Source organism: Vombatus ursinus, unplaced genomic scaffold, assembly GCF_900497805.2.
Source record: "Vombatus ursinus unplaced genomic scaffold, bare-nosed wombat genome assembly UNPS02010822.1, whole genome shotgun sequence".
NCBI lineage: Eukaryota > Metazoa > Chordata > Mammalia > Diprotodontia > Vombatidae > Vombatus > Vombatus ursinus.
The window spans coordinates 2,909,403-2,923,259 of NW_020950600.1; the positions used below are offsets into that span (position 1 = coordinate 2,909,403).

Consider the following 13,857-nt stretch of genomic DNA (forward strand, 5'->3'; position numbering starts at 1 on the left):
TGTGTAATCAGGTATATGAGAGACGGTAATGACTGCACGTGTGTGTGTGCGTGTGTGCGTGTGTGTGTGTGTGAGAGACAGAGAGAGGGAAGGGGGGGACAGCGCAATACCGTCTGTCTCTGTGTGACTGGAAATGTGAGAGACGGTAATGACTCTGTGTGTGTGTGTGTGTGTGTGTGTGTGTGTGTGTGTGTGCGTAATTAGCGTGCGCCTTCTCCCCACTGGGTAGACCTGTCATTAGCGGCATCGACTCTGTCGGCCTGCCAGGGCTAAACAGTGACAGCCGCTGCCAGCAGGGACCGCAGGCGGCACCCCTCCCCCGCCAGCCGCCTTCCTGTAAGAGACCCGGGGCCTCCCCGTGATCGGAAACATCTGGGGTGCTGAGCAAACTGTGGGGGAGAGGAGGGGGCAGACAGACACATGGGGCGAGTGAGCCACATGGGGACAGGGAGACAGAGGCACCGGGGAGGGGGACAGCCCAGAGGGGGCTGCTCCTGGCCCAGGCCTTTTTGGGAGAGAGGGAGAGCAGAGGTCAAAGCCTGGTAAGCACGGTAAGGAGGGATTGGGAGCCAGGCCTCCCCCCCGTCCTAGGGGCCACCTGGTCCAGCCACCCCACCTCCAGCCCTCAGTGACACCACATGGGAGGACTGCTGGAAGGATGACCTTCAGAGGCGGTTTCCCTGGGGACAAAATGACCTCCTTCCTTATCTTTTAACTATTTTGTCTGTGCCCACATTTGCCTCCCCATCAGAAAGTAAAGCTCCCACAGGGCAGGCAGCAGTCTCTTTTCTCCCTGTACCACCAGCACCTGGCGCACTCTATGGTGCCTGGCACACAGTAGGTGTTTGATCGGCACTTGTGGATAGAACAATTAACAAAGGAGGCCAAGGTCAGACTCCCACAAGCCTGTCCAGCCACCATCCCTCCGCTGAGGCCTGGCTGGGCCAGTCCTGGGGCGGAGTCCGCTCCCGGGGTTCACCGGTGGGTCAGACGTCTCTTCAGCGCCGGCTCCCTGTCGGCCACAGAAGGCGGAGGGCCTGGGGCCGGCCCAATCACTTTCCACTGAAGGAGCCCAGGCCCTGGAGCTCCTCCTCAGCCTCTGGCCTGGAGCAGGGGTGGTGGAAGGGCTCCTTAGCCCAAGGGCACCCTGCCCCGCCCCAGCCACCCCAGGCCCCCCAGGCCCAGGACACCCTCACCTGGATGATGGCGGGCAAGGCCAGCTCCGGGAAGCCGATGGCGCAGGCCTGGCTGTGCAGATACTCCAGACTCAGGTCATACAGCTGCTCCACAAGTCCATCCTGGCAGTGGGTGAGATGGGCTTAGAGGCCCTGGGCACGTTTCTCCATCCCCTATCCCAGCACAGTGGGTGCCTCCAGGAGGCTGGGGAGCTGAGGCAGCCCCACAGGGAGGGGAGGAGAAGGAAGAGGGAAGGAGGGGAAGGTGGGAGAGGGAGGGGAGGAGGGGCCTGAGACTGCTCCCGCTATGAGGTCTGGGGCCCTGTCTCACCCCCAGTGAGCTTGGGTGCAGGGGTGTTCTGAGCCCCCAGCCCCTGGCACTTAGCCCTTCAAAGTGTTGGGCACTGAGAGGAATCTGACAGTCGCACCCACATGCCCTCCACCCTCACAGTCCCTGACTCTTCTCCACTCCCCATTATGCTGCCCAAAGGTGGGGGCTCATTTCCTCCCCCAAAGACTTCAGCCCTGGCACCAACTGCCCATCAGGTCCTGGCCACGACCACCCAATCTCCAAGCCGGAAAGGGCCTTGGCAGCCACCTGGTCATGCCTGGCCTGGGACAAGAAACCCTGCTGAAAGCCTCTCTGGTGACGGTCATGTCCCCCAGCCTCCGCTCGGAGACCACCACTGAGGCAGAACCCAGCCCCTTCCAGGCTGGCATGGAGAGGCCACCTAGAACCAGCTCATGCCCTCACTGGACCCCTGGCTCCCAAAGTAGAATGAGTCAGGCCCCACGCCCACAGGAGTGCCCTCCAAACCTATCAGGACACTTGACATCCAGGTTAAACATCCTCCCAAATCTTCAAGTGACGCTTGCCTAGGACCATCCCACCTCTTGGACCGGCTCTAGTCGGCTATCTTTCAGAAGTGAACGAGTGTAGCGCTCTGACCTGGACACCAGGCCTCTCCTTCAATGACTGACGGTCACGTTAGCTCTGTCCGCTGCCATATCACCCTGCACCTACGCACTCACCCAGAAACCACAGAGCTTTTCCACCAAGGCTGCCTCTCCTTCCCTATCCTACGCTTACGCTGTTGATTTTTTGAGCCCAAGGGGAGGACTTTGCATTTCTCTTCCTCCCATCTCCTCTCTGTGCTCCAGTGGGGGCTGGGTCTTACCCGGTAGGCCTTCTCCTGCAGGTTGACATTTGACAGTTTTAGAATTACAGCAAAGTTGATGGGCTTGGCACTCATACGTCCAGGCTTCTTGTTGAAGTCAACTTGGTGGAAAATCTGCAAAGTGAGAGAGGTTCAATACTCAGTGACCCAACTCAACCCTGAGACCGACCTAGGAGCTGCATGGGATGGAGAACCCTGCCGTGGACCTGACCTCCACAATTCCCCTCTGCTTGGGAGGGATCAAGGACAGGAGGGACAGCCAAGTGCCCACGATCCTATGGTGCCCCTGTCTCCCCCTCCAGCCCTCAGCAGCCCCTATGACCCAGAGCTCAGAAGGCTTCCGCAGATAGGACCTCCTGCACACCTCTCAGTCCCAGGTTTCTACCCATGCACCCACAAAACAAATGCCTCCCAGTCCACTGGGCCCAGGAAAGGGGGCAGCACCTCCTTTCAGTGAGTTTCCCACAGGGGTCGGCGGAACCCTGACGACTCCCCTGACCGGCTGCCCTGGAAACCCTACCATCCCCATCCCCGGGTGCGCCAACAGCTGAGAACGCTATGATCTTCCCAAGCCCCAGGCCTGCGCTCTGCAGCTGGTCTTGGCCTGGAACAGCTGGTGAGGGGTACATGGTACCCGCTGCCCTAATCTTATACTTCACTTGACAGATGGAGAAACTGAGGCTGGCAGGTCAAGACCGGGCTGCCGCGCTTTGGCAGCCAGGTGGCAGCAGAACCACCAAGCTCCTATTCCCATTTCTGGGTTGTCACCCATCTCCCTCCCTCGTCCCACTCCAACCCCTGAATTCTCCTCTAGCTCCAGACGGTGACCGAGAGCTGGCAGAGTAATACAAGAGCAGCAACGGCTTCTCTCGAGGGCTGGGATGAACCAGAAGGGCTTGCAATAGCCCCAGCAATCCACCAGTAAAGAAAGAGGTTCCTCCAGCCCTCCTCTCCAGCACCACTGTGTCAACACTGGGAGCAAAATGGATAGAGTGCTGAGCCTGGAGTCAGGAGGACCTGAATTCAAATCCTGCCTAGCTATGTGATCCTGGGCAAGTCACTTACTATCTGGCTGGCTCAGTTTCCTCATCTGCAAAACAGGGCTAATGATAATAGCATTCTCAGGGTTGTTGTGACTGCAGACACTAAATGCTGCCTATCATCGCCACATGATGACGGCCACAATGGTCACCAGCGCCAAAGCTCCCCCCGGCACCCAGAAGCTTCCTAGAGAAGGGGGCTGGGGCGGCCTCTGGCCTCTCCCCACCCTGCTCAGTGGAGGATCAGCTGGAAGCTAGGGCGATTTTCTCGGCAGCTTGTGGAAATAAAAAATTAAACGTCCCTACCTGGATAATCAATGCTACAAACCTCGTTATACACGATTATGTCTTTCGTCCAAATGGCATCGATCACCCAGGTCTGACTCAACAGACAGGCCCCTGCGTCCTCAGGCACCGACAGGCTCCCAGGGTGACCCAGGAGGGGATGGGAGGGGATGGGAGAGAGCGGGGGGGGGGGGGGGGGGGGGGGGGGAGGGGGGGGGGGGGGGGGGGGGGGGGGGGGGGGGGGGGGGAGGGAAGGGAGGGGGAAGGAGGAAGGGGACAGAGGGAGGAAGCTGGGGAGGGGGAGGAAGGAGGGAGCTGAGGAGGGGGAAGGAGGCAGAGGGAGGGAGCTGGGGAGCGGGCCTGAGGAAAGGGAGGTTGGGTGGGTTCCAGGGTCGAGCCTAAGGCCCCACTCAACACAATGTGGAGCTTCTACCTGTGTCCTCCCCACCCCAGAGCCCTGAAGGCTCTCCTGGCCCAGCTAGGTTTACAAAGTGCTTAACACACACTGTTTCATCTGATTGTCACAACTATCCTGGAAGGGAGCTGGCAGAATCATCTCCATTTCACCGCTAAGGCTGAGGGAGGGGGATGAGCTGCCAGAGGCCAGGGAGGGACCACGCGGGGCAGACTGCAGATCTCATGCCACCAAGTCGGGGTGCTATCTGCTGGGCCACACTGCCTGTGCAGGCACGCCTCCTCACCCTGAGCTTCTGGGTGTTTGGGCTAATGAATTGGGGAGAGGGTGAGGACAGTGTCTGGCTGCCTCTTGGCCAGCTCACCCGCCCTGTGCACTGCCCCTGGCCCTGTCCCCCCTCCAGGCCTCTCGTGGATGGGTTGAGGCCCCATCAGAAGAGCCAGGATGCCACACTGGAGGGGGTGAGATGGGAAGAGGGGCCGGCAGCTGGCCAGGGATGGACAGAGGAGGGGGCCCCAAGCAGGGAAAGACCCCCAGCTGAGCTCCCCCCTGCGGCCACCCCCTCCCTGGCTGCAGGAGGGGGGCTGGGCCGGACTAAAGGAAAAGCAGCAGGGCTGGTTAATAATAAATCGATTCCAAGAGCCACAGCTCTGCCCTTTATCACACTGATGCCGAGGCTGAGCCTGCGGGCTTTGGGGGGAGAAAGGAGAGGGGGGCCAACCTCCACACCCAGGTGCCCGGGCGGGGGCGACGACGGATGTGGCAGGAAGCTCCCTGGGCCCTGCGGTGCTTGCTGGGAGGCGCCTGAGGTCTCCAGGCTAGAAACGGGGGCTGAGGGGCCCGGTGTGCACGTGCGCGTGTCAGAGGAGAGACAGGTAGGGCGAGGCAGAAAGAGAACAACGGGGACCCTGGGAACCCAGTGCCCGGTGGGTCGGGCGGTGCCAGAGGAGCCAAGGGCCCCGAGGTCGGAGATTTACCAATGGCAGCGGCTGCGGTGGCCGCGCTGCTGGCTCCCACCGACGGGGAGGATGTGGTTTCCGACGGACGTTTACAACATGAAACCGCGAGGGCTCAAGCCTCGGCAGAACCGATGGGGAGCAAGTCTGGGGTTGGGTTGGCCTGCTCTCCCCCTCCCTCCTTCCTTCCCGTGGGGGCCGACCGCGGCCCTGGCAGCGTGCCCGGCCTGTGCACAATGGGCCTTCCGGAGGCGGGCTCTGGGGCCGCCGAGGGGCCGAGGGGCCTGGAGCCCGGAGAGGCTGGGGCAGAGCATGAGAGACCTGCTGCCAGACCCTGGACCCAAGGGGATGGCAGCTCATGCCCACCCGAAGCGTGGGAAGCCGCTGGAAAAGCGCTGCACAAACGGGAGCTGCCATCACCGTCAGATGCTGGGGGCCAGGCCCGTGGGACCATCACTCACAGGCCCTCATGGGTGAGGAGCTGTGGGGAAAGCCTCAACCAACGCCGGCCAAATGGAAATAAAGGGGGCTTTTTGGGGTCACCAAGAACTCAACCCCATTGGCATCTCCCTGGGCCCACGACACCTGACCTAAAGGAGCAAAGAACAGGCCCAGAACTGACCACTTGGCAAAAGCAGCGGAGCCCTGGACAGACCTCTGAGCATGCGTCTAGGTCTGCCCGCCTGCTGCCCATGTCTCTAGTGCCCACCGGGCAGAGCTGAATGCATGCTCACTGCCCACCTGGTAACCATGTCTCCACCTGTGAGTGCCCACTGGGCAGACCTGAACGCATGTCCACTGCCTGCCAGTCACCCACCTCTCCGCCTGTGACTGCCCGCCAGGCAGACCTGGACACATGCTCACTGCCCGCCGGGCACCCACGTCTTCACCTGTGAGTGCCCGCCGGGCAGACCTGGATGCACACTCACTGCCCGCCAGGCGCCCACGCCTCTCTGCCTGCACTTGAGGTCTGGGTGTCACAGTGCCCATGGCAGTGTCTGCTAGGGCCCAGGATGACTCACCTCCAGGATGAAGGGCAGGACGGGGATGAAGGTGCCAGTACTCTCCGAGAGTAGGGTCAGGGCCCGCACACAGTGCATCCGCAGGGGGTAAAAACGGGCCGTGGGGACCAGCCTGATCAAGGGGAAAACAACAGTGAGGGTGGGGGCAGGCCCGCAGAAGCCTGGCAGACAACCAGCCTCAGAGCCTGACAGAGCCAAGAGGTGGACACCTGCCACCTTCTCCTGCCTACCCACCCCTCCATTTCTGCCTTTCTTGGGGGAGTCTCGATCAGCTGCTTAAGGGGTCCCCAGAGGCCACCCAGTTCATGTTACAGAGGATGAAGCCAGGCCCAGCAGGGGCAGAGCTTGGGTCACAACGGGGACCCTCCACTACGCAAGCTGGGCATTTGAGCCTCCCACTGTCGGGGGAAGAGTCTGCAAATGAAGGCCCCACTCCACCCCGTGGCTGCTTCACGGAAAGAAGACTGTCCCTCCCCCCAAGAATGGCCTTTCCACCCTCTGACCAGCAACCCCCACCCCGGGGGAAGGGGGGCCTTGAAACTCCTTCTGAGGCTTCCCCTCTGCAGCTGGCCCCCTCCCGTCACTACCCTACATTTTCAATGTACTTTCTAGGCCAGAGAGGAAGGGGGGAGGTGAGGAGGGGGCTGGGAGGGGGGCTCCCCCTGTGCCTGCAGCAGGCGCCAGCCGCACTCGTTATCTGGCAGAAGCACATTTCCAATTCTGCCCTGGTCCCTGCCTGAAGCGATGCCGGCTGCACGGTGACTTCTCCCTTCTCCCCCCTCCTCCCTCCTCCCACATCCTGGCCCCATCCTCCCGCGCCCCCCCCTCACTTGTGCTGGGGAACAATGCCACCTCCTGGCCAAGGAGGGAGATGCTCCTGGTGCACGGGGAGCCCAGCAGGGGGCTGCTGGGCCCCAGCATGAGCGCGCCCACCTGCACACACACACAGACACACACGACCACAGGCACACATATGCACAGGTATATGCACACATGCATGCATAGCACACACATGTGCACAGACACACATATACACAGCCACACACATATACACATACACACACACATAAGCACACATATATAACTGGCACATGCACACACATGCCAGGGCCCTCTGCTCCAGCATTTGCCCTTCTCTCTCAGAATCTCTTGCTGCATTCAAGGGTCACCTCCTAGAAGGGCCTTAGTCCTTGGCTTTGGAGAAAGGACCTGGGTTCAAATCCAACCACTCAAACCCTCCAGCAGGTCTCATCACATCTGCGGGCAAGGGCCCAAAGTATGTTCTTTCATCTCTGATCCTACGATCATCTGGCCTGTGTGTCCTCAGCCAAGGTAGCCCACCTTTGTGCCTCAGTTTCCTCCCCTGTAACATGAGAGGGGTGGGCCGGACGGTCTCATTTTCCTATCTGCTCGAGGGCAGGGCCAGCCTTGGCTCTTGGCACGTACGCCTTCCCCGAGGTGGGCTGTGCCAGTGAGCTTTGAAGGAGACGGCTCTAGAGCTTCTGCCCGTGTACTTTGCAGATGGGGAATGATGTACTTTACAGGGAGCCTGGGCACAGACTGTCCTCACAGGGGGAGGAGGCAAAGCTGGGCCCAGATGGCTTCATTAACATGCAAATAAAAGCAGATCGGAACCCAAGCCTGACAGCTTCAGCAGGAGCCGCCGCCCGTGCTGAGTCGGTGCAAGGCGCAGAGCCAGCACTCCCACACCTGCGTGTGCATGCACACACAATCACATGCATACACACGTCTCGCATTTACATGTGCACACGCATCTGCACACACCCACACATCTGTGCACATGTGAGTTGCACCTTGACATACATGTAGGTTTACACCTATACAGCTGCACACTTGTCTACACACGTACACACATATCTGCACATACCCACACATGTACACATTTGTGTACACGTGTGCACTTGCACCTTTACACACGTTTACACCTATCCAGTTGCACACACATGTACACACACGTCTGTGCACAAACCCACAAGCACATTTATGTATTCACGCAAAGACATGTAGTCACACACGCACACGCACACACACACACATACACACACACACACGCACGCACACCAGGGCTAGGGGTCCTGACCATTTTCTGGCCGCTAAACCGGCTCCTCCGGGAGCACAAGCCGAGGGAGGCCTCTGGCACGGAGACCTTGGGGAAGCCCCTACCCTGGCCCAGGCCTCAGTTTCCCCCTCTCACTGGCTGGGGACTGGCCTGGAGCAGCCCCGCCCCCCCACCCCCCTACGCCTCCCCCACAGCCGTACTTGATGCAGCCGATGATGACCTGGGTCAGCGGGTAGATGAGCGGCTCCAGGACCTCGCTGGGGTGGATGGTGCTCAGCACACGGCACCACAGGTGGAGGCAGTGGACGTACTGCCAGTTGTAAACGGACTGGTAGGTCTCCTGGGACCAAGGAGAGAAGGGAGGGGTGGGGGGTGGTTAGAGCTGCCTTGTGTCCTTCAATCCAATCCAACAAGCACTTATTAAGCACCCGCTACGCGCCCGGCACTTGGACACAGACAAACGTGCCTCCTCCTGGCCCCCCTGGAGCCTTCCTTCCGCTGGAGGGGAACAATCTCCCTATGAGCACCAAGTAAGCACACAGTCATTGGGGGCGGGGTGAGGGACCGGGGAGGGCCCTGGGGTCACAGCCTGGGCAAAGGGACAGCAGTGGGAGATGAAAAGCCTCTCACAGACCCCACCAGAGCTTCTCTGTGTGACCGGGAGCTCCCTGACAGCAGCCCCCTCTGAGGCCCCGGAGCCGTACCTTCTTATTCATGGTCATGGCGTTGCGCAGGTGGATGGCAAGCTGGCGGACATAGAGGAAGGCGTGCTGATAGGCAAGGCCGGTGTCCAGCGCACACATTTCCGTCAGCGTGCGCTGCATGAAGTTGATCATGGGGAGGGCGTTGGGGGACGTGAATTTGGAGTTCTTCACATAGGAGATGTACATTTGCTGACAGGGAAGGAGGGCAGAGGGTCACAGGGCCAGGCAGTGACCCCGAAGTGCGTGACAAGTGGAACTTGAATTCAAGCCCAGCGCCCTAGGAGGCTTCTGCTGTATGTGACAGCAGCCCCTTCTCCCGCCAAACAGAGGGTTTTGTTGACTACGATGAAGTCTAACGGTGTGGCCTCGGGTCCTACCCATTCCCCGCCCGTCACCTTGGGCTTCCTTCCCTCAGTTTACCCACAGGAAATACAGGGCTACATCTGTGGCACCGGAGCTCCCTGGAGAGCCTGGGGCACCCGATGTCAGAGGGAACGTCTAGATGTCCTCCCTCCCCGGCCTGGGCCGCAGGACGTGCCCCCAGCGAGCGACCAGCCCTGGCAGCTACGGCCTAGGAGGGAGCCAGGGCAGCGGCTGCCAGGCTTTGGGCACCCTGCTGTCCTGAGCCTCAGTTTCCTTCCCCCCGGTCCCTTCCAGCTTTCCCCGTGATACTCCAGTGGCAGGCTTGGGGGCCCTGGAGGAGTCACCTTGAGAATGGGGCTCAGGAAGGGGTCCTTCTTGTGGCGGCAGACTTTGTTGATGACGAGGAAGGCCAGCACCCGCACCGTCTCCTCCCCCGTGCTCCAGAGCACGACCATCCTCTGTGAGAGAGAGAGAAGGGGCACCTCCAGCCAAGGCCCTGGGGGCTGCATTTGCCTCTTGGCAGAGCTGACACCATGGGAAGGTCGAGCGGGGTACTAGCTCGGGGACATGGGAAGGAGGGGCTCCCCAGCCTCCTCCCGCCCTGTGCGGTCCCTGCTAATCATTCCAGGCTAAAACCAAATTCTCCAGCCATGGAAATCCCTGTGTCTGCCTCCCCTCCTTCATAGCAACCATTCTAATTAACAACAATGCTCAGAGCTGGCACAAAGCTTCTAATGGCTGAAGGCCTACCTGGAGCTTTCCATACGTGCTCCCTGCTAGACGTCCACGGTGAGAAAGAGGAAACCCCCCCAACACACGCACACGCATGCACACACACATGACACATACATGTGCAGGCAGTCTCCCTGGGGGCCAGGCCTGCCTCCCAGAGGACCAAAGTTCTGCAGAGGATTCTCTAAGTGTCTCCCACATCCCCATTCCCCCTCACCCCAGACTCCAGTCCAAAAGGGGCTGACCTAGATGGGAGGGAGCTCCTCCCTCCTCTCCGATCTGCACCAAAGCCGCTGCTGGGGTCCCTGAGGTCCCATGAGGAGTTAGCCCCCTGCACCCAGACTCCACCTCCCTCTCCCGCCTGCCCGCCCACCCCAGGGCACCTCTATTTCCCCATCGCTCTCTGTTGCCAGCCTGACTCAGCCCCTATAAAATATTCCTCCCCAAACCCCCTGAGAGTCCTGCTCTAATGCACCAGCTGTCAACACACCCAGAGCAATCACGTCCGTCCGTCCGGCACGAGGCGGGGACGGTGGGATGGCGGGAGATGGGAGGCCTGGGTCATGCATTATGGATGGGGCATGGGAACAGGAGGGCAGAGCAGCTGCCCCAGGAGCTCCCCAGGGAGCCAGGGCCTGACAGGAATGACCTGCACCTCCCCCAGCCCACAGCAGCCCCCACCATCCCAAGCATCTTTCAGCACAGCTTGAGGAGGATGCATACGTGATGAACTAGCACAGTTTCTCTCCTGAATCATTCCGGGCCGGCCTCAGGCAGTGACTAAATGCTGCCTATCGGGAAGGGGGTGCCCTCAGCTGGCCAGAAGGAAGCCCCTCTAATGAGGGGCACTGGCTGGTAGGCTGCAGGCGGACACTGTCCTTAGCCACCCCCCCCAGAACACAGTCCAGGGAAGGCATCCGCCCAGGCCCTCAGATCTCACCTTGAGCAGCACCCGGCACTGCTTGGGGAAGGTCAGATAATAAGGGATGATGGTATTGATGTGCTGAAGGACAGCAGTGGCCACTGACGCCTCAGTCAGGCAGGACACCAGCTACAAGTGGAGAAAAGGAGGAATCAGCACAGAGCTGAATGGCTGTTCCTTCCCTAAAAGCAGGCGAGGCGGAAGCCTCCTCTGGGACAGCCCTTCCAAGCTCCCTCCGGCCCAAACAAGAGGGAAGCAGACCTACAACCCTCTGCCCCTCACTGGTACCTGGATGACGGAGTTGAGGTAGGACTTGACATCGAGACGCAGTTTTGTCCAGAGAGGGCTGCTGGACGGCTGCACCAGCCTGGAAGAGAGAGGGGCCTGAGTGCAGGGCCTGAGGACGGCCTGCGCCCGCTGAGAGGCTCAGGATCTCGGACCTCACCCAAGCCGATTTCCTGGGGGTCTCCTTCCCTCCCAGGCTAGTGCCTGCCCCTGCTCCCTCCACCCCATGACTGCTTTGGCTACGATTCTTATTCATAGAAGACACGTGTGTGTGCACATTTAGACATCTTGTGTGCACATGTGTGTATTGCATACATGTCTACATATACAGGACAAACACGTGTAAATCACATACATGTGTGGTATTACCTTCCCCATTAGAACATAAGCTCCCAGGGAGCAGGGATTATTTAGTTTTTGTCTCTGTTACCACAAAGTATCAGCCAGGCCACGCTACAGTTGCTTAATAAATGCCTGCTGAACATGTCCTCAGCTCTCAGCAGTGTCTGACATACCACAGGTGCTTAATAAATGCTGGCTGAACATCAGCTCTCAGCAGTGACTGACATAGCATAGGTGCTTAATAAATGCTTTCTCCTTGGGCTTTATTTTTCTATCTTTTACAAAAGAGGCATGCTTGGCTGGATGCCATCTGGGTTCCCCCCTTCCTGTTCTCCATGGCTGACCCTGGGAGAGGGGAAGGGGGCTCTCCTGCCCCAGGTTTGAGTCTCAGTTTCCTCATCTGTACAATGGAGATAAGAATTGGGCTTCCCACATCACAGGTAGGGATGGCTTTGTGAACCTCAAGCCCTGAGACCTCAGTATTCATCTCATCTCCATGTTACTGTCATACTGGGAACCTTGAACACGTCTACACCGAATGGCCTCAAGGGCTTTGTTTGGCTTTGTTTTTGGTGGGGTGGGGAGGGGAGAGCACAAGGGAAGTCGGGCAGAGAGAAAACAGATTTTTGTTCTTTGAAAAGATAAGCCAGATGTTGTACTAGAAATGTTGGCTCTAGCCATAAAAAGACAAGAAATGGAAGGAAGCGGAATAGGCAATGAGGAGACAAAGAGATCACTCTTTGTACATGATATCACGGTATACTGAGAGAACCCTGGAGAATCAACTAAAAAACTACATGAAGTAATTAACAACTTCAGCAAAGTTGCAGGATACAAAATAAACCCCCATAAATCATCAGCATTTCTATATATTACCAACAAAGCCCAGCAGCAAGAGATAGAAAGAAATTCCATTTAAAATAACTGTGGACAATATAGAAGACGTGGGAGTCTCCCAGCCAAGACAAATCTAGGAACTATATAAACACAATTACAAAAACACTTTTCACACAAATAAAGCCAGATCTAAACAACTGGAAAAATATTAATTGCTCATGGATAGGCCAAGCCAATAGAATAAAAATGACATTTCTGCCTAAATTTATTTATTTAGCGCCATACCAATCAAACTACCAAAAAATTATTTTCTAGGGCTAGAAAAAAAATAACAAAACTCATCTGAAAGAACAAAAGGTTAAGACTATCAAGGGAATCATTGAAAAAAAAAGTGAAGGAAGGGGGCCCACTAGTACCAGATCTCAAAGTGCATTAATAAAGTGGTAATCATGAAAACAATTTGGTACTAGCTAAGAAATGGAGGGGTGGATCAGTGGAACATATGGGTAGACAAGACACAGTAGTCAATGACCATAGTAATCTAGTATTTGATAAACCCAAAGATCCAAGCTTTTCAGACAAAAGCTCACTTTTGACAAAAGCAGCTGGGAAAACTGGAAAGCAGTTTGGCAGAAACTAGGCATAGACCAACATCTCACATCACATTCCAGATAAGGTCAAAAGGGATACATGATTTAGACATAAAGGGTTGATATCATAAGTAAATTAGGAGAGCACAGAATAGTTTGCCTGGCAGTGTGTGAATAAGGGAAGAATTTAGGACCAAAAAAGAGATACGGAACATTGAGGGATATAAAATGGATAATTTTGGATAAATCAAATCAAAAAGGTTTTGCACAAACAAAACCAATGCATCCAAGATTAGAAGAGAAGCAGGAAACTGGGAAAGAATTTTTACAAATAGTGTCTCTGATAAGGGCCTCATTTCTCAAACATATAGAGAACTAAGTCAAATTTATAATACAAGTCATCCTCAATTAATAAATGGACAAAGAATATGAAGAGGCAGTTCTCAGATGAAGAAATTAATGCTATCTAGTCATATGAAAAAATGCTCTAAATCACTATTGATTAGAGAAATGCAAATCAAAACAACTCTGAGGTACCACATCACACCTACCAGATTGGCCAACATGACAAAACAGAAAAAAATAAATGTTGGAGAAGGTGTGGGAAAACTGGAACACTAATGAATTGTTGGTGGAGTTGTGAAATGATCCAACCATTTTGGAGAACAATTTAGAACTATCCCCAAAGGGCTATAAAAATGTGCATACCCTTTGACCCAGCAATAGCACTTCTAGGGCTGTATCCCAAAGAGATCAGAAAAATGGGAAAAGGACCCACATGTACAAAAATATTTATAGTAGCTCTTTTTGTGGTGGCAAAGAACTGGAAATTGAGGGGATGCCCATCAATTGGGGAATGGCTGAATAAGTTGTGGTATATGAATACAATGAAATACTATTGTGCTATAAGAAATGATGAGCAGGCAGACTT

At 56.7% G+C, this 13,857-nt stretch overlaps 1 protein-coding gene across 3 annotated transcripts in view; it reads right to left on the reverse strand.

The window, feature by feature from the left end:
* The window catches only part of NOC2L (NOC2 like nucleolar associated transcriptional repressor), a 41,272-nt gene that overhangs the window by 9,399 nt on the left and 18,016 nt on the right, over window positions 1-13,857 (reverse strand). For 2 of the 3 annotated variants that reach the window (XM_027855504.1, XM_027855503.1), the window contains 8 exons: window positions 11,161-11,239; window positions 10,891-11,001; window positions 9,563-9,676; window positions 8,856-9,044; window positions 8,352-8,491; window positions 6,072-6,183; window positions 2,354-2,467; window positions 1,197-1,298 (listed from right to left, as the gene is read on the reverse strand). In XM_027855504.1, the coding sequence (XP_027711305.1) occupies window positions 1,197-1,298; window positions 2,354-2,467; window positions 6,072-6,183; window positions 8,352-8,491; window positions 8,856-9,044; window positions 9,563-9,676; window positions 10,891-11,001; window positions 11,161-11,239 (961 nt within the window). The remainder of the gene's footprint in view (window positions 1-1,196; window positions 1,299-2,353; window positions 2,468-6,071; window positions 6,184-8,351; window positions 8,492-8,855; window positions 9,045-9,562; window positions 9,677-10,890; window positions 11,002-11,160; window positions 11,240-13,857) is intronic. The other variant, XM_027855505.1, reaches the window with a different exon arrangement.